This window comes from Neopsephotus bourkii, unplaced genomic scaffold (assembly GCF_033783945.1).
Source record: "Neopsephotus bourkii isolate Nb327-2 ecotype Australia unplaced genomic scaffold, CSIRO-AGI_Nbou_v1 NB_107, whole genome shotgun sequence".
Classification (NCBI taxonomy): Eukaryota; Metazoa; Chordata; class Aves; order Psittaciformes; family Psittacidae; genus Neopsephotus; species Neopsephotus bourkii.
The window spans coordinates 6,081,637-6,107,711 of record NW_026900624.1 but is presented as its reverse complement, the minus strand read 5'-3'; the positions used below and the strand labels follow the sequence as shown (position 1 = coordinate 6,107,711).

The 26,075-nt window shown below is 37.7% G+C and overlaps 1 protein-coding gene across 3 annotated transcripts in view; it reads right to left on the bottom strand.

Moving 5' to 3' along the window:
* Positions 1 to 25,954, bottom strand: part of SMC1B (structural maintenance of chromosomes 1B) — a 35,971-nt gene extending 10,017 nt beyond the window's left edge. For 2 of the 3 annotated variants that reach the window (XM_061358891.1, XM_061358898.1), the window contains exons 1-17: positions 25,706 to 25,954; positions 23,901 to 24,089; positions 23,258 to 23,370; positions 22,052 to 22,255; positions 21,448 to 21,686; positions 20,691 to 20,946; positions 19,163 to 19,303; positions 16,857 to 16,939; positions 15,673 to 15,880; positions 12,963 to 13,148; positions 10,829 to 11,008; positions 9,442 to 9,588; positions 8,693 to 8,830; positions 8,081 to 8,197; positions 5,732 to 5,838; positions 2,546 to 2,687; positions 969 to 1,114 (exon numbers count right to left, since the gene is read on the bottom strand). In XM_061358891.1, the coding sequence (XP_061214875.1) occupies positions 969 to 1,114; positions 2,546 to 2,687; positions 5,732 to 5,838; positions 8,081 to 8,197; positions 8,693 to 8,830; positions 9,442 to 9,588; positions 10,829 to 11,008; positions 12,963 to 13,148; positions 15,673 to 15,880; positions 16,857 to 16,939; positions 19,163 to 19,303; positions 20,691 to 20,946; positions 21,448 to 21,686; positions 22,052 to 22,255; positions 23,258 to 23,370; positions 23,901 to 24,089; positions 25,706 to 25,814 (2,705 nt within the window). In that variant the 5' untranslated portion in view covers positions 25,815 to 25,954. The remainder of the gene's footprint in view (positions 1 to 968; positions 1,115 to 2,545; positions 2,688 to 5,731; positions 5,839 to 8,080; positions 8,198 to 8,692; positions 8,831 to 9,441; positions 9,589 to 10,828; positions 11,009 to 12,962; positions 13,149 to 15,672; positions 15,881 to 16,856; positions 16,940 to 19,162; positions 19,304 to 20,690; positions 20,947 to 21,447; positions 21,687 to 22,051; positions 22,256 to 23,257; positions 23,371 to 23,900; positions 24,090 to 25,705) is intronic. The other variant, XM_061358903.1, reaches the window with a different exon arrangement.
* Positions 25,955 to 26,075: the final 121 nt, after the last annotated feature.

Below are 26,075 nucleotides of genomic sequence, written 5' to 3'. Positions count from 1 at the left end.
TATGTCTTAGCTTTAACTATTGCAAGGTAAATGCTAGGAGCACAGGCTTAGTTTCAGCATATTGCCAACTTCTCACTACAGGATGTTCAAGTATACACCTTTCCTAATTGCAAATTAACTCTCTTTTGTTCAGCTCTCCAGAACGTACATGGAAATTTGACCCTTTTGAAATTTAATCAAGTATCTTTTATCATTACCCTGCTTGAAATACATGACTCTTTGCAATGAATTCCTTTGATAGCATCAAGTTGCTAAGTAAAGCAGAGACACAACTGTCTTATTTTGTAAAAATTACACACTATAAAATTAATTACTAGGCACATAATCTGCAAGCTTGTGTAAAATTCCAGAAGTTTCCCTAGCCGTACTGTGCCAACATGTCTGTCTTTAAACACAGGCTCCTGATTAAGAGACGTGAAACACATCAATAATAAAGCACTTGATTTAGAAAAACAGTAAGGACAAAACAGTGACCTAAAATTAGTATTAGTTTAAGGTATCCAACACTTGAAAGGCCTGGAGAAAATGAAAATGCTGAAATCGGACCAAAAAAAAAAAAAAAAGAAGATAATTTCTCAATAACTGAACCAACCATACTACTCAAATATGAAACTACCGATAAACTTAATATGCCCCCCCCACCGAGTTGTAAGCTACTTATCAGAAGTCACTACATATTTATCAGAAATCACAACAAGACTTAACATGAGGTAGATAATAAGATAATGTTCTTCTATGCAGTTTATGGAATGGTTCTCATTAAATAATCTCATTCACAACACTTTTGGGAAGCAAATGCTGAATTGGAAACTCTCTTTAACTAATGCATACTGTAAATGCAAATTACCGCGTCTCTAATGAATCTTTCATAAGAAAACAGAACAAGAGAAATGAAAACATCTGATCACTACAACTCTTCTAAATATTACCACATTTATCATTTTCCTAGGAGCAGAATTAGCGATTACCTATTAAGAGTTAATAATGTCTTTCTGAACTCTTCAACTTCATTTTGGGCTTTTATAACCTCGGATTTATGAGCACTTAATCTATCCTTAAATTGTTGCCACTCCTCCATAATTTCATTCACTTTTTTTAGAAGCTTTTCCTCATCCTGCATAGAAATATTTACAATTTTAACCTTTCACCAAAAATCTTGATATGGAGCTTTGATTATACAGAAAGAAAGAGTTAAAGTTCAAACCTGTTAAAATATATTCAAATGTGTTACAGCACAAAATCTGAAAGGTCTGGGAAAACTGCCCGTTTTATACATAGGAATATCCAGATGTTTTGTATACATAGGGACAGCCAGCTCCGGATTTGTGACTGTACTAAACTATGCAGCCATCAAACAAGGCAGGGATCCTAGGATGCCTGAAATCTGTACGCCACTCCTTTTTCCTTAGTCCCTTATCCCTGCAAGAAGGATCCCACCTGCTGTACATCTACAACGTCTTCAGCAACACCTAGAGGTAATCTGAATCTGAAATCCTTTAAAAAATATTGTTCATTAAAGAGAAATCCTGAGGTAACCTGAAGAGAACAAAGAATCTGTGGAGGTACTCTAGAAGGGTCTTCCCCTATATAACCCAACTTGCTAAATTGCTAGAAATTAGGTGCTAGAAAATGGTAAATCTAATGCCACATGCATGAAGACATGGTCCTAGAGACTATGAGACTAGCTAAGAGGCTAGTATTACGGCAATCTAAACAAGACTTGAGTGCTGCAGTACCCCAAGTACCTTCAGAATTTAATACCAATAATCCTTCTCCAGGACAAAACCACCTGAATTTGTTCAACGTCATATTTCAGAAGAATTAAGCACACAGGCATGAAGTCAGACATGTTTCTGTGCATGACTAAAGGTCTATTGTTTTTCCTCAGTATCAGAAATATATATCTTCTAATGTTAAAATATATAGTGTTCAAATGATGCATGTGGGTGTTTTTGCCCACTTTGGGGGAGTTTCATATTTCACTTTTGTTCTTTATTCAAAGCACTATTACACATCTTTTCTCCTTCACTTTCCAGTGCACCACAAGCAACAACAACATAACAAAAAATGGCTTACAAGTAAAGAACGCTATGAAGGAGGAATCTATACAAATTACTTTAACTAAAAATGTAAATTAGTTTTCACAGATTTTAAGTCTATTAAGGCTGTGAAGCACTTCCCATCTATAAAGGCTGTGAAGTACCTTAAAAGACGCAAAGCACTGGACTTGTTTACTATTACTCCTAGAATCTTCTAAAGAATCTCAGCCACTGCTGCTAGTTTGCTCTCTAGTCATATGCTACGTTTTCACATAAACTAAGCACAGCATAACACTGCATACTAGTAATTTGTAAGTACCCTAATATGACAGGTAATCCAAGGTTAAAATGACAATATGCAACTTCATTTTTTCTAAATTTACAAAGTCAGTACTAAATTAAACCCTAGAAAAATTACTCAATAGCATTAACTATGTTTTTTCAAGATTATTAATTCAATGCACTCTTTCCTCAGTTCCAGCTAGAGAGATGTCGGTTACAGTTACCTTCTGTAGTCCGGTAATCTCAGCTTCATCTTTACGAACAGTCTCCCTCAACTTGCTGATGGTGTTTGTTAACTTTTGTAGATGATCACGATTATATTCCAGCTGAATATTTAGTCGTGTCTTCTGATTTTCAAATTCCAGTCTAGTCAAAGTACAGTATTTCAGAACAGTGCTTTCCAAACAGGCTGAAAACTAAGTCTATTTAAAATTATAAGACAGATTTTCATTTTGACTATTTAGATAGCATTTTTGTATGTTCTATATGAACACAAAAATTTGCATGCATCTGCATCATTGATTCCACTACACCACATCCTGTGGATATACTGGAAGGTACAAAAATACAGTGGTAACAGTTAAAAAAAATATAATATACAGTATGGCCATGTTTAATATGGAAAGTGACACTAAAAGTTCAAGTATCTCAGCATGAATAATATACCTACAAATAATGTAGATATGAACTGGGCAAAAGCTATGCTGATGATGTGTATTTACCCAATACCTGTGCTCCCTGTTCAGCCACTGCAAGCTTCCTGGTCAGCTGGCATGTATGTTTATCTGAGTATTGGAAAAAAACCATCTCAGTGAATAGATGGCAATTAAGAAGCATGAGACCAGAGTTTTTCAGGCCATGTGGAGCCTTGCTTGTTATTTCTCAATGGAGATCTGTATTTGCTTATAGGGGTACAACAGCAGAAACTTCTTAATGTCTTGCTGTGAGAAAGGACTGAAGGAAGCAGCTAGAGACATCAATTTGAATGGATGGACCACTCAGTGGATAAAGAACTGGCCAGATGGCCGTACACAAAGAGTTGTGGTCAATGGCTCAATTTCCACCTGGAGACCAGTAACTAGTGGTGTCCCTCAGGGATCGGTGTTGGGACCGGTCTTGTTTAACATCTTTGTCACTGACACAGACAGTGGGATTGAGTGCGCCCTCAGCAAGTTTGCCAATGACACCAAGCTGTGTGGTCCGGTTGATATGCTGGAGGGAAGGAATGCCATCCAGAGGGACATCGACATGCTTGTGAGGTGGACTAATGCCAACCTCATGAAGTTTAACCATGACAAGTGCAAGGTCCTACACCTGGGTCAGAGCAATCCCAGGCACAGCTACAGGCTGGGCAAAGAAGAGATTTAGAGCAGCCCTGCGGAGAAGGAATTGAGGGTGGTGGTCAATGAGAAAATGAACATGAGCCGGCAGTGTGCGCCTGCAGCCCAGAAAGCCAACCGCATCCTGGGCTGCATCAAAAGCAGCGTGACCAGCAGGTCGAAGGAGGTGATCCTGCCCCTTTACTCTGCTCTTGTGAGACCTCACCTGGAGTATTGTGTGCAGTTCTGGTGTCCTCAACATAAAAAGGACATGGAACTGTTGGAACAAGTCCAGAGGAGGGCCATGAGGATGATCAGGGACTGGAGCACCTCCCATATGAATACAGGCTGAGAGAGTTGGGGCTGTTCAGCCTGGAGAAGAGAAGGCTGTGTGAAGACTTTATAGCAACCTTACAGTATCTGAAGGGGGCCTATAGGGATGCTGGGGAGGGACTCTTCATTAGGGACTGTAGTGATAGGACAAGGGCTAACAGGTTAAAACTTAAACAGGAGAAGTTTAGATTGGATATAAGGAAGAAATTCTTTCCTGTTAGGGTGGTGAGGCACTGGAATAGGTTGCCCAGGGAGGTTGTGAATGCTCTATCCTTAGCAGTGTTCAGGGCCAGGTTGGACGAGGCCTTGGATGACATGGTTTAGTGTGAGGTGTCCCTGCCCATGGCAGGGGGGTTGACTTGATGATCTTAAGGTCCTTTCCAACCCTAACTATTCTACGATTCTATTCTATGATTCTATGATTTACAGAAAGGTCTCCTCTCAGCTGTTACTGTCTGCCTCTGAGCTTACCGAATGATTAACTACTGGTGCTGCATCTGTTGTTCAAGCAAAAGGGTTGGCCCAACACCAGCTCCAGGCCCTTTAAACCTGGGCAAGAATACAACACCACAGCAGAGGCTTACAAGTCTAATGTTGGCAAGGTAGGGCAGCAAGGCCAATGCAGCATAGCATAAGGGCATGTAGCCATAGAACAAGGAAAATGGTTTTAAACTGAAAGAGGGTAGATTTAGATTAGACATTAGGAAGAAATTCTTCACTGTGAGGGTGGTGAGGCGCTGGCACAGGTTGCCCAGAAAAGCTCTGGCTGCCCTATCTCTGGCAGTGTTCAAGGTCAAGTCGAACAGGGCTTTGAACAACTTGCTCTAAAGGAAGTTGTCCCTGCCCATGGGAGGCAGGTTGGAACTAGATGAACCTGAAGGTCGCTTCCAACCCAAACCATTCTGTGATCCTAAGATAATGCCATGCAAAAATTTCCTCTTTTCACTGTTCTATTACTAACTTCATACACTACACCAGACTTCAGTTCTTGCAAACGTAAGTAAATGACCAAATCACTTCAGCCAGCAGGTGCTTTAGCTGGAACTAAACTTACTGCATTACTGTCTCACTGCAGCCCTAACCAAGCACACGTTTGGACTACTTTCTGAAAACCAGTCAGTGAATCTCTTGGCAGCTGAAGAGATAGCTGAAAAAACGGAGTTCAGTACCAGCCATTATACTAGTCATGTAGAAAAGGCATATTTCCTAGAAATGAATGCACAAACTATCATCTGCCTGCAAATACCTGTAGTACAAGGAAATAGTTCATTTTAACATTCTCATTCTTTAAAATATAAATTTGTTGTCCTGTGACATATGCCTGTCAGAGGGGAATACCAATTAAGGTTGCCTGTGAGAAAATATCCTAATTTCCTTAACAGTATGTTCTTCTACCAAATCACTTCATCTCACACTCAGCTCTCTAAGCTTTTTAATACATGAGTGAGCCTCAACACCATCCTTTTCTATGCCGTTTTTCTATGTGGATTTTATTAAAATACTTTTTGCTTTATTTTCCTGCAACAGTGCTACCAAAATAGCAAATGCTACCTTTCCAGGTTGTTGCAAACTACCACTGACTTTAACTGTCAGATAAACCCAAACCATTGCAGTGCAACTGCTCACTAATCCTTGCAGTGCTAATATAACCTTTTACAGTCTTTTAGGTTTTTGTGGTATTTCCTGTGATGGAGGGAATTTACCAGTGTGCCCAATCTAATACAAATAATTTTTTAACATTTCAATTACAAATACCACCTTTTCTTATCAATCTCCTCTTGTTGTCTCACACGTTCTTGTTCATACACACGAATATTTTCTATACCAATTTCTTCACAGAATTCCTGGAAAACAGAATCTTCAACCTTCAAACAAAAAGAAATGGAGCAAAAATTTTTCATGCTATCTTGCAACCAGTCAAACATCTAGACAATCACTTCAGTTTACTGTTTCTGTCTGTTGTTCCCTGTCCAATGAAGAAGAGAAAGCTGAATGGTATACAGGACACTAATTAGATACATCAGGTTTCTCAGTGTAGCTCAGTTATTTGTTCCACTCCTTTCAAGTGATTCATAAATGTTAATTACTATGTTCCATTTATAGCAAAGCCACAGCAAAAGACCTGCTACAGAATCTCTTATTTCTTAATTATACAGCAAATACTAACAAAAGCTTCAGCCAAAAACAATCTTAAAATTTTAATGAAATACTTCAGCAGGTAATGGTGTATACGGCAAGACTGAACAAAGAAACAGCAACAGCCTACAGCATTTGAAAGATAACCCAATGGACTGAACAAAATTTTAAGTTAACTTCATAGGTCAAAACCCAAGTATTGTTTATATTGTTTTGATATGCAGGCTTGTCTAACCAGGTATCAAACAAGCATACAACAATCTTAAAAAAAAACAAAACCAAAACCAAACCAACCCCAAAACCACAAACAACAACAACAAAAAAAGCCAAGAAAAAACAAACCCCAAACCCACAACATCCAAAAGAGCCCCAAAACACCCCAAACACCCCTCCTTCCTCAAAACTTCTTCCTCCCCAAACAAAAACCCCCAAAACAGTGAAATAAGGAATTCCTTGACAATCATCATGCATACCTCAACCACTCTCTCAGAATAGTAAGAGTCCACAGAAAATAAAGCACAGATATTGGCTACTTCCCAAGAAAGGAATCCTCACTCTGTGCTGCTCTTTATCTACTTTTCTAGTATACACTGGCATAACAGGTAATCATCTAGATATGACATCCATAGAATTCAGAACAAAGCACTCTAGCAGCGCTGAGAACTGTTCTCAGCTCTAGAAAGCTGACACAGAGCTCTCTTCCTAATGGCATGAGCATGCCTGATCTATTCTGCATGTGGGCTGCAGACCTGATGGATCTTCCAATTGAAAGAGATCAATAGAAGATTTCCATTAAGACACTAAATGGGACCTGCCATGACTGCAGTGAGAATGCTTTGCAGGAGGACAGTCACATATGCAAGGACTGTCTAGCTGGTGGGTGTACTGTTTACTGAGAGATCTGCAACTCTTCTGGGTGCTTACAGAGTTTAGTGTACATACATGCTGTCACAGATCCATATCTGCCAGGAAGACTTCACACCAAAGGAAAGTTACAGCTTAGTCACGCAATCATGCTGCATAAATATCTCTCCACAAAAAGGAGAGGTCCTGTGACTACAGTTTCTTACAAAGAATTGGGTTGTTAGGAGTCTGAGAAAGAATAAACTTGTATCAAGATTTACCCCAAAACCTAGAGAGTAATTTGCTGGGATTTAATCTACAGTTGAAGCTTGCACTTAGAGCTCTAAAGCTGTGAACTACAATGGACTGTGCCTGCTAAACAGTTAGAAGTGTAAATCATATTATTAGCAGACCAGGAGAAGTTGGGGGAAAACCAACCGATCTTCTACAAACTCAAAAATTTTCTCCTATGCCAAATGAAATGAAATTATAGTTTATACATTAAGCATATATATATAAAGCTTAATTTAATAATCTAATATTCAAGAAGTACATAATTTGGTGTGTTTGTATTTGGCATATAACAGTCACAGGATTTTGATTTTAAGGAAACTGATTTGCAAAGCTATGATACATATATACTAAAATCCAACTGCACCTCTGTTCAGTTACCTTGATAAGAAAGGCAAAGAATGTAGGAAGATTGTTGGAGTAACTTATAACCCTTGTCACAGAATCACAGAATCAATCAGGTTGGAAAAGGCCTTCAAGATCACCAAGTCCAGCCGCACCCCAGCATTGCCAAGGTCACCACTAACCCATGGCACTCATGCCTCATGTGCAGTCTGTGAACACCTCCAGGAATGGTGATACTTGTCTCAGTTTGAGCTGCCAATAAGATCTTTCACTACCCTGGAGTTTGCTGCTTCTCTGGATGGGCGAGGGACAGCGAGGAGGGGGGAAATGGAGCTGCAAACACTGCATATAAAGCTAAGCAAGTCACAGATTTTACATATACCTCTTGTTTACAAAGTTAAAAGTTGCTCACTTTCTAAAAATGAGCAGTAACAGAAGAAGCTTCTGCAGTACAACAGAATAAGCTGTCATGACTAGGATAGGAAGCATTACCTCATCAATTTTTTTCTGAAATTCTTCTATTTTCTCTTTTCTTCGTGCTACTCCTTCCTTCAGCATATCATGCTGAGACTCAATATTTACCAGTTCACTTTCCAGTTTTGATTTCTCCTAGATAAAAAGAAAGGAAAAAGATGGTAATTTTTCTTATTAGGATGGTCAACTTTCTGGAAAATAAGAGAAGGTTCTATTCCAGAATAACTGTATTTTTCTGATTAAAAACATTGAATACTTTCTTCTACAATGCCACTTACCCACTATTATTGCCAATCTGCATGCAACCATTACAGTTTTCATGAGCAGAAAAACAAGTTACCCAAGTATCATTTAAAGTGCATTTTGATTTACAGACTAAATGATAAACCGATCTTACCAGAAATTCAAATTTAAAACCTAAAAGAGAACAAGTCTCATGTAAATTACTTTGCAATCTTGGAGGTTTTTTGTATTTTATTCATTCCTCAGTCATAACTGCTGTATGTAAAACCTGGAATACTACTTCCTTAAGTAGCTTTTTCTAATTCTTTTTATTTCACTAGTAGTTACAGCTTAGGCAAAAAAAATGCAATTATTAAACACAAAAATTATAAAGGCTTAGTACTATACCGTGTAGAGATTAGCAAGATGTTTCTTTTTAATAAGCTCTAATTCACTCTGTGAGTATTTAAGTCGTGTCTGCGTTCCACGGCATTGAGCATACAACTGCTTCAAGTCAGCCTCCTTACGTTTGATCTTCATTAAGTCCTAGAAAAATATTACAACGTAAGAAAAAGCATTTGAAACAAACCATGACTTATTTGGAAATTACTCTTTTTCAGATTTATGCACTACATAAAGCTAGCCTCACTGACATAGGCCCCATTCAAGGCAAATGCTGAGAACATTGGTCATATTCGATACCAATTTTGTAACAGATTTATTTCTCAAAAGAAAGCGAACACTTGCAAATTCCTAAATTCCTGCTCTATCCTCTTCCAAAATAACTCAAGTATGATAAATCATGTTACACTGACAGGTTTTGGTTTGTGCAAATATTTTTACATTGACAGCATCTAGCATCTTCTTCACTAAAAGTTTTCAGGTACTCTGAACAGTAGCTTTTTTTCCTTGAAGAAACTTTTCTCGGTGTTGTCCTGGCTCTCCAACTCCGTCATACGTGAAACAACCCACCATGAAAGAACAGAGACCCACAGTTGATTATTATTAACTAGAAGAGGATAAACAACTACTACATCCTGCCTGCATCTTCTAGAAGTTTTGAAAATTACCTTTTAGAAAATCATCTTCCCATAGCTGAATTAAATGATTTAAACCCTTTATGCTTTTTGCAGTTAAGTGCTTTTTAAGAGACCTACCTTTAGCTCATTAATCAAGCTATCTCTTCTTTCTTTCATTGTATTCATTTCTTTATCATCCCAACATCTAGCTTTAAATCTTAAATCACTTGATCCTCCAGAAATCACTCCAGACTTCAAGAATAAAGTTCCATCAAGAGCCACTGTCTGGATGACAAAAGAAAAATAAAATTAAAATGAAATACATCTGAATACAAAGCAGCCAAAACATGCAATGAACTAGTGCCCCAGATATGTCAGTTAAGCAAGCATCAACATTTTAGTGGGACTCCAACATTCTTTCCTGTTCCAAACCTGCTAACATGACATACATGAAGCTACAAGAAAAATCCATTGTTTCTTGGCACTAGCCACGTTTTGGTGTTACTACTACTGATCAGAAAAGGAAATTAAATGGTATAATTTCATTTTATTTAGGAAATCAATACAAGACATTTGTGTATACCCTGACAACTTTGAAGGCTATGTCTGGCTTAGTAGAGCAAAAAAAGCAATGTGATAAGGGAGTAGAGGAAAGCAGCTCATCTGTAAATAGAAAGGAGAAATTTTAGTAAAGAACATAGGTGTTTTTGTGACTCGATTCCAAGTAAAAATGATTTCACAGTCACCTTTGACTTAAGGCTGTTGTAATGAAGATTTTAAAAGGTTTACCAAGTGCATAGGTTTCTACAGACTATCTACAGGTTCCACTTAAACTTGAGAAGAAACATCTTCTCAGTGAGGGTGACGGAACACTGGAACAGGCTGCCCAGGGAGGTTGTGGAATCTCCTTCTTTGGAGACATTAAAAAACCGCCTGGACACGTTCCTGTGCAACCTTATCTAGGTGTTCCTGCTCCGGCAGGGGGATTGGACTAGATGATCTTTTGAGGTCCCTTCCAATCTCTAACATACTGTGATACTGTGATACAGCAACAGAAATAAGCATAAGAAGAAAGAAGTGCAGGAAAAATCAGAGAAGCTTCAGCCCACACAACACAGTCTGCATTTCAAACTAATACATTCTGTCAAAGATTTTTAAATAATTTTTGAAAGGATTTCTTCATAAAAAAGCTAGCAAGATTGTTTGTATTGTTAAATCAGACAGTTTAAAGAACAGAATTACTCCTACCTCTTTCTCCCCCTTTTCATCCCAAGGACCATACCAAGAAACATACTTGGACACTATCTAACTTGCCTCCTTTTCCCAGGAAATCACTAAAACCTACTATCATACAGAGTAAAACATAACCATGTGAAACACCTGGGGGGGCTTATTTATGTGGGAATAGACTAGACAGCATAGTATAATTCTGCAATACTTTGTGGGATATTTATAGAAAAATTATTTAAATGGCAACAAATACATAACTGCAGTGAACAACATGCAATAAAATTCAGTTTCTTACTTTCAACCTCACTGGTCCATCAAATGCTATTTGTTTTGCTTCTTTAACTGTTTCACAGACCAAGCCATTCCCACTCACAAACTGAATCACTTTTTTCAGTGGGGCAAACGGAGTTTGTACAACATCCACCATCATTTTAGCTCCTTTTATCTCTCTTAACTTTTCGTTGATTGGTTTAACCTGTAAAGCAAGTAAGCAACGTTTAGAATCCATGTTGTTATAGCAAAGCATGTCCAAATCTGAGTAGACTGGGGACAGGATGTACAGATCAACAGAATGTGGTTCTGTAAAACTAGATACAGATCTTGTTTTCATATTCTATGTATACTGTAGTCCTTAAATCTGTATAACTTATTTTGCTGTGCATGAAATGCAAGTACATGTAGAATGGAGAATAAACAATATGAGTTAAAACATTTGTGAGAGAACAGCTGGAATGCAGAGAGCTCTGCCTGGGAAGGATGATGAACTGAGAGCTCATAGGTAATGACTGAAGAAACATCTGTCAAAAATTGTAGTGGGTGTCTGCTACAGGCTGCCTATCAGGATCATAGAATCAGATTGGTTTGGGTTAGAGAGGACCTTCAAGACCATCTAGTTCCACCCCCCTGCCACAGGCAGGGACACCTTCCATTTGACCAGGCTGCTCAACGCCCCATTCAGCCTGGCCTTGAACACTGCCAGGGATGGGGCAACCATCCTGGTTGGTATCTCACCACCCTCATAGTGAAGAATTTTTTTCTTAATAGGTAATCTAAATCTCCCCTCTGTCAGTTTAAAGCCATTCCCTTGCCCTGTCACTACACGCCCTTGCAAGTCCCTCTCCAGATTTCTTCTAGGCCTCCTTTAGGCACTGAAACTTGTTCTAAGGTCTCCCCAGAGCCTTCTCTTCTCCAGGCTGAGTAAGCCCAACTCTTTCAGCCTGCCTTCACAGGAGAGATGCTAAAGCATTCAGGTCATCTTTGTGGCCCTCCTCTGGACTCTCCAACAGCTCCACATCCTTCTTATGTTGAGGTACCCATAGCTAGACAAGAGTACTGCAGGTGGGGTCTCAGAAGAGAGGTGCAGAATCACCTCCCTTGATCTGCTGGCCACACTCCTCTTCCTGCAGCCCGACATAAAGTTGGTTTCTGGGCTGCAAGCACACACTGCAAGCTCACGTTGAGTTTTTTGTTGGCCAACACCCCCACGTTCTTCTTCTCAATCCAGTGCCTGCCCAGCCTGTTATTTGTGCTTGGAATGAGTAGAGTGAATGAGGCCTACAGGCAGTTAGAAGCAGTGTCATATCTGGTATCTAAAGAAACATATTAATATTTCTCAGTTGCATAGCTACTCAATAGTCTTTTAATGATCATAGCAACTGAAAGAGGTGCCTAAGGAGTGGAAAAAAACCAGGTGTCACTTCTGTGTTCAAAAAGGGGCAAGAAAGAGGACCCAAGGAACTACAGGATAGTCAGTCTTACCGTGATCCCTGGGAAGATGATGGAGCATCTAACCCTAGAAACCATTTCCAGGAACATAACAAAAGTCTTGGAGGACTATTCAGCATGGATTCACCAAGTTGTGACCAACCTGATGGCCTTCTATGAAATGACTGGCCTGGCAGATGAGGGGAGAGCAGCAGATATTGTCTACCTAAACTTCAGGAAGTCTTTCAGCACCGTCTCCTGCAAGATCGTCATAGAGAAGCTGACGGAATATGGACTGGCTGACAAACAGCGAGGTGGACTGAAAACTGGCTTGGACAGACAGATCCATAGGGTGGTAACTGGTGGCATAAAGTCCAGTCACAGGTCAGTAACTTGCCACATCAAAATTAGGACCAATCCCGTTTAACATCTTTACTATCTGAATGATGAGAAAGAACCACATTTGGGCTCGTTTGCCGATGGCAAAAAACTAGAGGGAATAGCTGATACACTAGGGGCTCATGCAGTCACCCAGAGGGACCTCAGTAGGCTGGAGAAATGGGCCAACTGGAACCTCATGAAGTTCACCTCCTAAGCGCTTTCCCCTAACAGTTAAGACTATTTTAGTTATGCTTAAATGAGCCAAGATCAAGATTTACAAGTGCATTAACTTGCTCATGACAGAAGAAAAAAAAAAAGAAAAAGAAAAAGAAAAAAGTACTTACATCGAGGTAATCCAGAGCAAGAAAAGTTTCAGGTTCAGCTCGTTCTTGTTTTAGGAAGCGAATGCAATCTTTTGCTGTTTTTTCAGTGGCAACAACAATAGCAGTCATATATTTGCTGAATACCTTGGTAACAGCAAGCTGGTACTTTTTATGAATAGGATGACACAGGTCAATCAGTCTTCCAAACTAAAGATAAAAAATACAGAAAAATATTAGTATGTTACTTTAGATATCAAATAATATTTCTGCACTGAAAGATGTTGAAGTATTAAGAGGAAAACGTTACATACCTATGAGCTACACTCTCTACAATAGCTGTACATCAGAAAAAAAACAAAAATTGTAGTAGTCATCAATCCAAATTGCAAAGTATGCCTTCAAATCTGAAGGTAGGGTTTTAACTTTTTTCCCTCAAGATTAACGTTATGCATCTCAATGTTCTACTCAGCATACATAAGCATGACAGAGCGACAACAGCAAAGTCGGCCAAGTTTCCTTTTTGGAGAGGAAGAGAAGTATCTAACAGACACTAAGATCTTTGAATGACAATATGGTCTTAAATAAATAGAACTATTAGCTGGAAAATGGTAGCAACAGAGACACTGTTCCAGTTTTAACCCAAAAAAGAAGCATCCTCTTTCTATAGTAGCATGAAAAGAATAAGAACTGCTTTTAATTTACTGAATAGTCCAAAGAATCAAAGCTGTTTTGCTATATATTGATATACTACCACCATAGATAGAACGACTTAGTTCTTTGCTGTACATGCTCTCAATAAAGGTGTTTTGCTCCATTTCTGTAATTATAGGTATAGTTGAACTTTCCCTGAATAATTAAAGGTACATTCTGAACATTTTAACATATAAATTTGATTTTTCAGACATTCAAAACTATACAGAGGATCTATATACTTTCAGACACAGGCATTTAAGTCCAGCTAGAATGCTGTATTTACATGAAAACATTTGCCTGAGCTGCAGACAGAAACATCCAAGTAGATGGGCTGACAGCCTAACTGAATCTTTAACAATCACAGTCTTATAATTAAAACTACCAATGTAGGAATGCCATTCTGAAAATTAAATTGTAAAAATTGTAATCCACTACAAAAGTCACTTTGTTCATCAGAAAAATCCATGAAAATGCACGTGTCACTCATACACATGGAATCACAGAACTGCACGGCTGTTTCAGTACCTGGAATGTTCACCAGCCGTTACAAGATTATTTTATCAGAAGATTTAAAATGGACATAAAATCTAAGTATTTAAAAGCAGTATGCCATTTTTCACCAATGAAATCCAGATGACAGACACCAAGATTTCCTCCAGTTCTGCCTGAGTATTTAGTTCTGTACACCTGTGCCTAAGGAGCAGCTCAGAAGACATCATCACCTTATATGCTGGTGTTGGGAAAACTTGCAGGAACAAGGGTAACTGAAGCAAGTATTGTTAAGACTTTCTTTAATGGGATAGATTATATAACCAATTTTACTCATCTATTTTTTACATATTAGAAGCCATCATATCTGTAAGTACTTTTAAATTTGCACCTCCTGAGGGAAAAATAGGAGAACATCCTAAATACCAGCTGTCCTTTAAGCCAGCAAGGTATCACCAATCTGATCCAGCTCTTTTCAAATAGGGTACAATGCAAAAAGCAAGCAAAAAGACACATATCAAAATTGCATTTTTTTTTTAACATCTCATTAACATGGATTAAAAGGTTCTGAAGAACAGCTATAAAGTTTTGCTGTTCTTTGCTCCTTGGTCTTTTGTAAAACCTCAGAATCTGGCAAGTGTCTGATCCTGTTGTTTTTTTCAAGAGGTTAAGGATTTGCTTTTCAGCTCTGTAAAGAACTGGATCAGACTGCTGACGCTTTGCTGGCTTAAAAGACAGCTGGTGTTCAGAATATTCTCTTTCATTTTCATTTATGTTCTTATGGCAGCACTAGGAAGCAGATATGTCACCTTTAAAACGAGAAGAAGGGGGACCTTCCCAGCTTGTACAGCTCAACTATATATATCAGAAAGGACTGATTATACTGACATACTCAGAGACTAACTATTCAATTGACTAATTAAAAAATTCTTATTTAGGATCACTTCCAGCATTGGAGGAAATACTTTAAGCGTCAATAAAAAGGTATAAGTATGCCTCACAATCAGTGTCTGCTTACGACTAAAAAAATCAATACACAGAACACTTAATGGCATTACTAAGGACTAATTTAAGTAAAATATAGTAACTGATAAGCAAAGACAGATCATTTGGTAAAATAAAAATGTCATGCACCTACGCAACACTGTCCTTTGGAAGAAGCATTCCTTATGGAATAAATGGTCTCTCAGACAACCCTCCCATTCATTTGTTCAAAATAAGTCAGTCAAAAATATGCCTGAAGACAGAAAAATATAAACCCAGAAAGAAAAAAAAAACAAACGGCACAAAGAAAAAAAAAATAATCACACAAGAGATCAAAATTGTTCTTTGATGAAATCAGTAATACATTCTGGTAATTGTGAAAAAGAATGGCAGTTTATGCTGCTATTCTTTCAGCAATACTATTTCACCAACTACACCTGAGCAAGCGTGAAGTTTAAAAGAATATTCAAGACAGTTTCATTTACTCTAGCTGCTTATTCAGTCTAAGGTAGAACTCTCAAATCTTGCTTCTAAAGTAAGGCTTTAAATGAGGCCATTCAATTACCACAGAATCTGGATATAGTCTTCTGAGACTTTCCAGGATCTCTGCTCTCATTTGCTGACGCCTTCCTTCATGGTAATCCATTCTGGCATTCTGCAGTTCACCAACTATCTTGTTCAATTCTTCATTCACTTCAGCCATTCGTATCGTTGCATTTTCGATTTCTTTAGTTAGTACTTCCTCTTGCTGCTTTTTTTCTGCTAATGATTCACTTTGAAAGGAAGCAAAAAAAGGAAAACAATTTACTATTTCATTTATACAAGCTTTTAGGTTACGAAACTAAAGGCATTCTATGGTCACAAACTACAAAAATCATTAAAGACCTGAAGTATCTGCATGAAGTTACTTACACAAGTTGCATTCTGAAGCTATTTTTAACGTTTCAAAATTGAGTTCCAGTGAGAGTTTTTGCCTGTGTAATACACAACCCTATCGTTTTGCCCTCTATCAATAAAAGGACTGGTATTGGAAAAATTAGAAGGATTGAGAATTCTCATGAAAAATTATTACTCACCTTACACACTTGGCAAACATCACTAAGACTTTACTGCACTCTACTACAAGTACTTAATTAAAATAATTTTTACATCACACCAATCACAGTGGGTCTGCTGCTCTGAGTCCATGACAGAACTTCGTTTAGTACACAGACAGCATTAAGCCAAAGCACACATTACAGATGCACAGAAAAAGATTGTCTTGGGGAAAAAAAATCTCTGCAGATCACCTACTCTGACCTCCTGCACAAAACAGGATACCATCAAAATTCACCAGGTTGCTCAGACAGTAAAAATCAAGTCAAAGGCAAGACCCAGGAACTGAGACCTGAGCTGCTAATACGCAACATAAATATTAATGCTTTCCAGAGCAGCACCACTGCAGTATTACTCTGCCATCTTACTCAAAATTTGTACACCAATAGCCCCACAATGATACAATTTACACACCTACAAGAAATTTGAAGCAACTATAAAACTGATTTCAAACAAAATATGGATAAGGCATCAGACCTCCTGCTTTAACAGGCAAAGTAACTGAAATATTAATTAGAACTATGATGAATTCTCATTTGGATTAAAATTTTAAAGCACAGACAAGAATTAAGAAGTAATAAGAAACTTGTTATGTTAATCTGAGAATATGTAATATGCCAGAATTCCAACTAGGTTTTAATTTTTTAAACATACGTGCATATCTTGGCATATTCTTCCAACTTCTCTATCCGTTTTTTATGCTCTTCTACCTGTTCCACAGTCTGGTTTATGTTTTCCTATGCAGTCACAAACAGAATGTGTTAAAAACAAACCAAAGGAAAATGACAGTTTTTCAGCAAGGCAAAACTGTTAATTCAGAACAAGTACTGAGACAGTTTTTTTCTCACTTGTTCATATTTCATGCTGAAGCAATAACACCTCTTTTCAACAGTAGATGCCAAATTGCACCATGAATAATTATTTTCTCAAGGTCATTGTTGGATTTTTCATGTTTGGCTACAGTTCAGAGAAAGTCTCTTCAGCACAAAGAATCATGACAGAATCAAATAAAACAACTTTAAACATACTGTTAGTAAATTACAGGTGTTAAAAGAAGAAAGGTGCTTTTCTTGGCCCAAGATTAACAGAAGCTTCTTCCTAAGGACACATTAAAAATTTGACGTAGAGGTTCCAACCTGATACAACAGCGCTGTACTAAAAAACTAACAGTGAAACAAGTATTCTCAGTTATTCAAATTGAACAAAAATAAATTAACTAAAGCATGTAAAAGAAAAAAAAAATAGTTACCTACACATTTTAATAAGCCTTAATTCTGAAATCCTTGTGACATTTTTAATAGCTCCAGGAATGGAGAGTCCATGGCCTCTTTGTGCACCCACTTCAATGTTTGACTGACCTCAATATGAAATAGTTTACTGTACAGCTATTCAGAACTCTAAGTTGTGCCTGTTGTCCCCCATGTTATCACTATAGGTGCCACTCTAGTAAGAGCATGACACTGTCTTATTCATACTCTCCCATTAAGTAGCTGCAGATGGTAATAAGGTTTCCCTTTCACCTTTTCTTTTCCAGGCTGAACAGACCCAGTTCTCTCAGCCTCTATTCATAAGCCAGGTGCTTCAGCCCCAGCCAGCTTGGTGGCTCTCTGCCAGACTCAATCCAGAACATCATTATCCTTCCTGTACTGGGGAGCCCACAGTCGGACAGAGCATGTTAGATGTGGTCACACATGCTGCGTTGTGAGGAGTGATCACCAAGTGCCAGTAGGACAGATAATTAATGTCAACTCTGAATGGTCAGGCATGCATTTTCTGAACTCTCAATTATTCCTTGTTTCCTTCTCAACAGGGATTTGCCAAGTTTTAGAAACACAAGCAACAGAGTTTATTTCACTTCTAGATACTAATTAGGTTTTCCTTCAAAAAGTAGAATTTTTTCAAGATAAAAAGGATGTACAATCATTAACTTAGATACCATGGCAAGAATGACTTTACATCCTCATAGATATACAGTAAAATATAGACTTTTCCATACAAATAAGTTTAAATCTACAAGAGTGAGATGTTAGAAATTCTCAGAAATTATAAAGTCTCATCTGATGGATTTGTAAATTTTCTCAACATAAAGAGTCTCCTCTAAACCTTGACTCTACAATTAAACATGTTCCTCTCTGACTTCGTAGTAGATGACAAAACTGCAAAGTTAGCACAGTTTAGAGGGAAAAAAAAAAAAAAAATGGTGGGCGACAGGGGGAAGGAAGAACCCCCAGAACACTGAATATGGCAAAGTTTTCAGCAAAAGGCAGATTATCAACTGAGTTTCTGTCCTTTCTACTTCTTTCAGAAGCCCCATGCAAAGTTGAACTATGAGCTGGGAAATAATTTTTCTAAAAAGAGAATTTCAGGCATGGTGACCAAGTCATAGTCAAAAACGTAGGTATTTCATTGTCACGTGTGGATCTGCAGTGATAAAAGAAATCAGAGACAAAATGACAGCAATGATCTGTGTTTACACCAAAAACCCTGCTTCTGAAGGGCAACAGAGGAGTGGACACCAAGGAGGTTTTTCCAACTACAACACACTTGTATGCACAAGTGACCTTAAAAACATTTCCATCAAAAAGGTAGCTGTGATCAAAATAAGCATCTAAATGGTGTATCATACAGAGGTACAACAGTGGCAGAACACCTCAAAAAATATCCTTACAAAACCAGGAACTGATTACAGTCAAGCATATATTCTGCGTAACTGTAAGAGATTAGAGGCAAAGCTTTCAAAACCAAATCCTCAGTGCAGACTCACACAGCCATTCTGTGAACAAATTTAGAAGCCATTTTGCGAGGCCTGTTGCAACAGGAAAACTAAACTAACATTTGCAATGTAACTCCTTCACTGAGGGTGTGCTCATGACAAAGCATTTATATAGACATTTATACCAGAGGGAAAGGTAGAGAAACATTTTTCCCCTTAACACATAATTTTAGCTTGATGCAAATACCTCAACTTCTTTTTTCTTCCTCCAATTCAGTTTCAGCCTTTCTTCATCTGCTTTTTGCTCCCAACGAAGCTTTTTTAGCTGCTGGTTTAGCGTAGCTACTTTCTTTCTTGCTATTTCCTTTAGCTCTTTGTAATGCTCCAACTGGACAAACAGAATAAACAAATAAATTCACTCCACTGAAAGTGGGAAGGCTCAAGTTCAGTTACATTCTCAATTAATAACTGCCTCCTTTATCATGAGTAGGAAAACCACCTAATTCTCCAGAAAACCTTTCTATCTACTAATTGTGTTATAAAAAGTTATATTTTATAAGAGAAAGTTTCAACACAAAACTTGCACTTAATAGTTCTTGCCTACAGTCTTGTTTTAGGCTTCTAATGACTCTATTTTTCAGGGAAGTTTATATTTTACAGTACTTCACAGTAAATCTTAAGACTAACACTAAGTTTCTGCACAGCCCAAAATCAGTAAAAATGTGCTGTTTAGTATTATAAATAACAATTTTCACGTTATATCTATCTATCTATATATATTTTTTTTTTCTTTAAGGTAACTATAAATAGTTTAAGCAATCCTGCAAAGGTATTTCTAGATGACCAAATGTCTCATCTAGATATCTCTAGATGAACCAAAGTTCAAAGTGAGAAGACTAACAAACTAAAAAAACCCTCCAGGGTTCTCCCTTGATGGATCAGAAACAATCTTAAGGGAGAGGCAGTGGAGAAAAGCTAGCACTTAGTTTTAAAAGTGTTTCTGGCCACATGGTTGCAACAGCTTTTTCAAATGTGAATGCACTGCAAAGTGATGCAGTCCTTTCCTTCTAAAGTAACTTAAAATAGTTCACTTCTAGATTCTGACCCAGAGTAGATGCTACATATACCGCAAAGTCTTGTTTACAATTTGTGTCTTCTTTTTCCCTAAAGACATATTCCTGTACTCCAGCTGACAAGCCATTACTCAAATATTAACATCAAATATTACTCTGAAGGAGGGGAAAACAAACCAGCCACAACAACCTAGCCACAGATAATCACATGTAGCTACAACCCGAATACATAGATCACAGTCCCCACATACAACCCTTCTGAAATTTCCATCAAACCCTTGTCAACTTCCTGTTCACTAAGAATTCACTACTTCCTCCAATATGGTATCTTCTCACATTGCTTAGCAGATATTTTTCACACCCTAGGAGAGATGCTTATCATTTGCAATCTCACAATGGTGAATTTCTAAATATCTATGCATCTTAGATTTACTTCCCAGAAGTGTTCCAGATTTGGAACTTCTGTGAGATCTGACTTCCCCCCCCAAAAGGGGACAGCCCACTCCCCTAAGACGCTGCATCATCATTTCTCTTCTGCTGATGAAACAGTCCCTAAATAAAAGTTGCAATTTTCTTTTTGTTTGAGCTTAACAACAAAAGGATCATTAGACATCACAGGTTACTGGTCAAACAGTTTCTCTGTCTTTAGTAGAGATTTTTGGGCTTCACTAGTAAACAGCACTTTTTGGTCTCCCAGCTCACCTGACTTTCTTCTAGCTCAATATCTGCTGCTCTCTGCAATATTTCTTCAGCTTTCTTCTCAAATGCTCTCCAAGCCTTCTCAATATCATTTAATTCTGTCTCTAGTTCTTTTATGTTCTGCTTTTCCTTATCACAGGATTTCTCCTTGTCTCTTAGCAATTTTTTTGACATTTCTACTTTCTTGATTTGGTAGGAAGTGTTTTCCTTTGCTTTTATATAGAGGGGTCTCTGCTGAATCAACGATGCTTCCAGAGTCCTAAAAAAAAACAAATAATAAACAAACAACAACCAACAAAACCAACAACCAAACCACAAAACCAGAATCAAAAAAACCCAGCTAACTACCATAAAATACATCCAAACCAACAAAAGCACAACAAAAAAGAAATGGAATAACCCCCTTCCAACCACACATACAAACAAAACATCAGTTGTCACTGCAGTTACTTAGCCACAGTTGATTTTTTTTTCAATATCCACTGAAAATAGAAATTTAAGTAATGAAATAAAACCTTCTAAAAATTCAATAGAAAACAAGTATTTATATGATGAAATTACTGACAACCTGGGCATGGTGGTGGAAGAAAAAAAATTAAATCACTGTCTAGATATTACTTTAGTAAACTGCTACAAAATGAATTCCATAACATTGGGGTATCACCCAACTGCTGTAACAGGAAATACACACTTGTCAAACTATTCCCACTGCAAATTATGCTTTAGCTCAACTGTCAGAAAATGTGATCAGAAAACCTACTTCAATTCTCTTTCCATGTTCTGCTGGTCTCTGTTTAGTACACCAAGCCTTTTCTTCTTGGCTGTAAATGCATCCTCTGCTGTAGAAAGAGACTCTTTTTTGAGACTAGCCTCCATGTGCTTTTCATCCAAACATTTTTTCAGAAAGCAAATGTTTTTTTCATTGTGATAAAGCCGGAAAAGCTGCAACTCTATCTTTTCCTCATCCAGTTCCTTGACAAGTGTCTGGTAATGCTCTGCCTACCAACATAAAAATTTTATTTGTGGTTTATAAATAGGATTTTTAATCATTAGCAGTTTAATTTCAAGTCCAAAGTAAGATAAAATGATGTACCAGTAACTGTATTCCATTAATGTGCACTAATCATAAAAATTACGTAAGTCAACAATTAAATGAATTAGACTGGAAAACCTACACTTTCATTTACTTCATATTTTATTTTACATTAATTATATCACCCTACCCTTTCATACTTATTACATCATACTGAAACGAATACTAGCTGAAAAACCACAAGATTTTTGTTTTTAAGAAAACCTGTATGTAAGTTCATAAAAAGATGTAAAATCCAATAACATGCAAAAAGGGAACAACTTTGAGCTACCTCCTCTTTCTCTATCTTTGCTTGCTTGCGCTCTGCTGCAATGCTTTTCTTCTTGTTGTAATTGAACTGTGCATCCTCTTCTGCTTTCTGCATTTTTTTCTTTTTCCGTTCATAGTCTTCAGCATATTCCCACGAATTACTGATCTGTTCAAAAAGTTGAGTTCTCTCCCGCGGCTTCTTCACTGCAATCGATTCTACTGTTCCCTAAAACCAAATTGAAAAAAAAAAAGAAAAAAAGCAGCACTGCTTAAAAATAAATGTTTTAGAATGTCACTAGAGGTCTTAGAAGAGGCTTTAGAAGGGAGGCTTTGGAAGGTCTATGAAAAACACCTTCAAACTAAATCAACCTGCACATATCAATATGCAGAATGACAAGATTAAATCTTTTGAGCCTCTTTCAAAGATCTGAATCTCATTAAAAAGAAAATAAAGTAACACCCTCCCAGTATTTCAAAAGCCAGCTGAAATTAATGCCCTACAAATGACATAACTGTCAAAGTTACAGCACAGATTTCCCCATGCATGAGCTACTCAAATTTTCACTGATCTGAAGGAGCTACTATTTTCAGTGAAGTACAGGAAATAGGGTTTGTGATTTTTATACTATTTCTACGTTGGGAAATGTCCTCATCATAAAAACCGTTATCACAGCAGGACTCCATATAGAGGTTTTCTGTAAAAGCAAAAAACCCCAGTTCTTCCTTGGGAATTTTCCTCAGCAACTATAAAGACAATCATGAGAAATATATTCATTTAGAGTATATGGCATTTCTGACTTATATTGTTAAATACTTGAGAACTAACCCAGCAGGATTTTCAATCCTTACAAAAATTACTGTAAATTTTCATTATCTTAACTAACAGGAGTGGTTTAAGATACAATTATCTCTTCCTATTTACAATACTCTGAAAATTTAATATACGAAACATTTATAAATAGAGTGCCACATTTTCTTATATATTCTCAATAACACAAGTACTTGATTTCTTCCAGACTAGCTTCTTTATTACCAGTGTGCTCATGTACACACAAACCCCCGTTATTTCCATTTTGTAGTCTTGTAATCTTGGCCAAGGTCAGGAAAAAATGCATTGGCTTGAAATTACCTAAGGCTGCCCTCTTTTCTGTCAAACAAGTAACTAGGTATTCCTATGAAATAATCTTGGAAGCTCTTCTTTTCTGTACAAAGTACCTTAAATGCTTACCTGAAAAATCAGGCAATTCCTAGCTTTGACAAGTATGCCTATTTTTTCAAGTTCAGATATGTAAGCAGATCGGCTGATAGACTTATTATTGAAAAGAAATTCAGAACAATTACCTAAAGGTGGAAATAAAAAAGAAATTACTACAAAATGAATAAAACATAAAATCCATAGGAAATGAACTAAACTAGTAAACAATCTAACTGTATAATTTCCTTGAAGAATAAAAGAGATTTCAGTTATTCTCTTAGTCATGTCAATAAAAATTCTAGTTGCATACTTCAAAAAGGCATGAACAGATGCTTAAGTGCTCATGCCTCCAGCAAGGTGTCAGATCCCATTTTCTAGAGCCTATACCATCTACATATTTCAAGTGAATATCAACAGATCAAAGTATGGAGCAAAGAACTTGTATTAGTCACTTGTTTAATTTTTTTAACTTTGTCTCAGTATGTTTTTTCAATTATAACACTTGGCTATCAAAATGCTATTGAAGGACTATAAGAAGTATCACGATACTCATGGGCTTAATCAACCCAAATACATAACAATATCAGGCATCTGAACTTCGAAGTTGAATATTCTTGGCCTCCATTTTTTATATATTGGACAAAAGAAAGTATGTGCAACAGAATCTACTACCTACCACGGATAACTCTTGAAAATGTTTTTTCTTCCCCATCTTCTTCGCAATATACCATCTGCACACTAGCAGTAGAAGAAACTGGTCTTCCAACATGTGCTCCATGAATAAGTTCTCGAACACTTTTAACTCGCAAATTAGATGTCTTCTCACATATCACAAAACTAACAGCATCCATTATGTTAGATTTACCTAAAAATAATTAAAACAATTGCTTTGACATGACAGAAATTAAAGGAGACATTTGATTAACAATCAACTAAAAATCACATACATAAATGCAAGTCTTTACTAATTAATGTAATATTAATATTACACATAATAAAGAAATAACACACTGGCAGCAGATAGGCCTGTCTGTAATACAAATAATCACAAAACTGATCTGTTGAACCAAGTTTTCTTACACAGGCATACATCTCTAGAGGTTTTTACTTAAACTGAGCGATCAACATCGTAATCCTGATTTTCTGTTTTCCTTTATGTAATGCAGTCACTGAAGCTTGCTGCATAAACTATCACATAACAACTTTTCCAACATAACCCGTGATCTAGAGAACACAAATACTTTCACAGATCAATTCACCACAGCAACAAAGTTCCCTGATGATATTCCTTGGCAAAATTTCTCATCATTTAGTTTTCCCCCTTTAGTCTTGAGCATTTCTGTTGAGAGCTTAATTACTTCCTGCTTTCAGCCTTGCTACTTGGCAATATTTTGACTTAATTCTCCAAAAAGTCATAAAAGGAAAAATACTAAGAGGAAAATACATGCATAAAATACCCAATTCAGGGATAGCACAACATTCATAATTTTTCACCCAGATTAATCTATGAAACGTATTCAGATTTACCAGGAAGCATACCTGGAAAAGTATCTATAATTTTGAGACTTTCCAGTATAGAACAGCTAGAACAGGAAGATAAATAATATGATAAGAATTCTAAATAACAGTTACATTTATAGGTCTGACTTCAACTAGGTAAGTGAAAAAACAACAGTATAAAATAACATTTCACTAACAGACTGGAGAAAGTAAGACCAAATGCTAATCCCATTTTGGCTCTCTGTTAGGACAATGTTCACCTCCTACTGTACTGCTCTGGCAAACATAATATAAAAATCCATAACGATCTGGAATCACATGTAAAAACTATGGCTTTTGTGGATTAAACCACAAACCAACTACCATCTTACAAAGCTACTCTCCCAGAGGCACTTACTCACATGGCAAAACCCAGAGACTCAAATAAAGCAGCACTTTTCCACTGCTACAGTTTATAACCTAGAGTATTGAAGTAAACCATCTTTAAGTGGCCTTAGTAAGTCAAACTGCAATTTGGAGTGGCAAAGACATAGGGCACTGTTTGCAACCAGCTCATTCTACAAAGGGTAAAAAGAGAAGACAACTAAAACCTAAAATTCCTTTAACCAAATTCCTTTAACCACTCCACCTCTGTCCCTCCATGCTGGAAAAAAATCTGTAATTCCAGTTGAAGAAGCAATGGCAGATCAAAAGCCTTCAAAATTTTGATTGGGCTGCCACCCCCTTGGGTGCATGTAAATGGATTTTAAGCAGGACCATGAGCCTTTACTTCTTCTTCACCAAGCCCTGCAACTCTGTTCCTCAACAAGCAAGCTGTAACCACCCCCCCCCCCATTCAGTGCAGCCATGCTGCCCCTGTTCCTGTGCCTGAACTCCTGCTGTTTCCTCCTCATGAGGCCTGTGGTAAGAGCCCCAGACAGAAACCTCAATCCCGACGGCTACACTGGAGAAACAGCCCCACACAGAGACACACGCTGCTACCTGATCCATTTGGCCCGATAATGCAGTTGAACTTCATGAAGGGGCCGATAACTTGCTGACCCCGCCACGACTTGAAATCCTTCATCACCAGCAGCTTGAGGTAACCCATCCCTGCAACAGCAAGTGGCGAGGCACTGAAACCCTTAATTCCAGCACTTTTCCAAACCAACCCCAAGACTTAAACACTCAACCAGTGTATTTTACTGGTTTATCTTCCGGGGAAGGGAAATCCCCTCCGCGTGCACTCAGCCCCCAATCCCCCCACACCTCTCCCCTCAGCCGGCACCACCGACGCCGCGCCCCCAGCGCCTCGTGCTCGCAGCCTCGAGGGGGCGGGGCCGCCGTTCCCATCGCGACCCGGTGTGTTGTT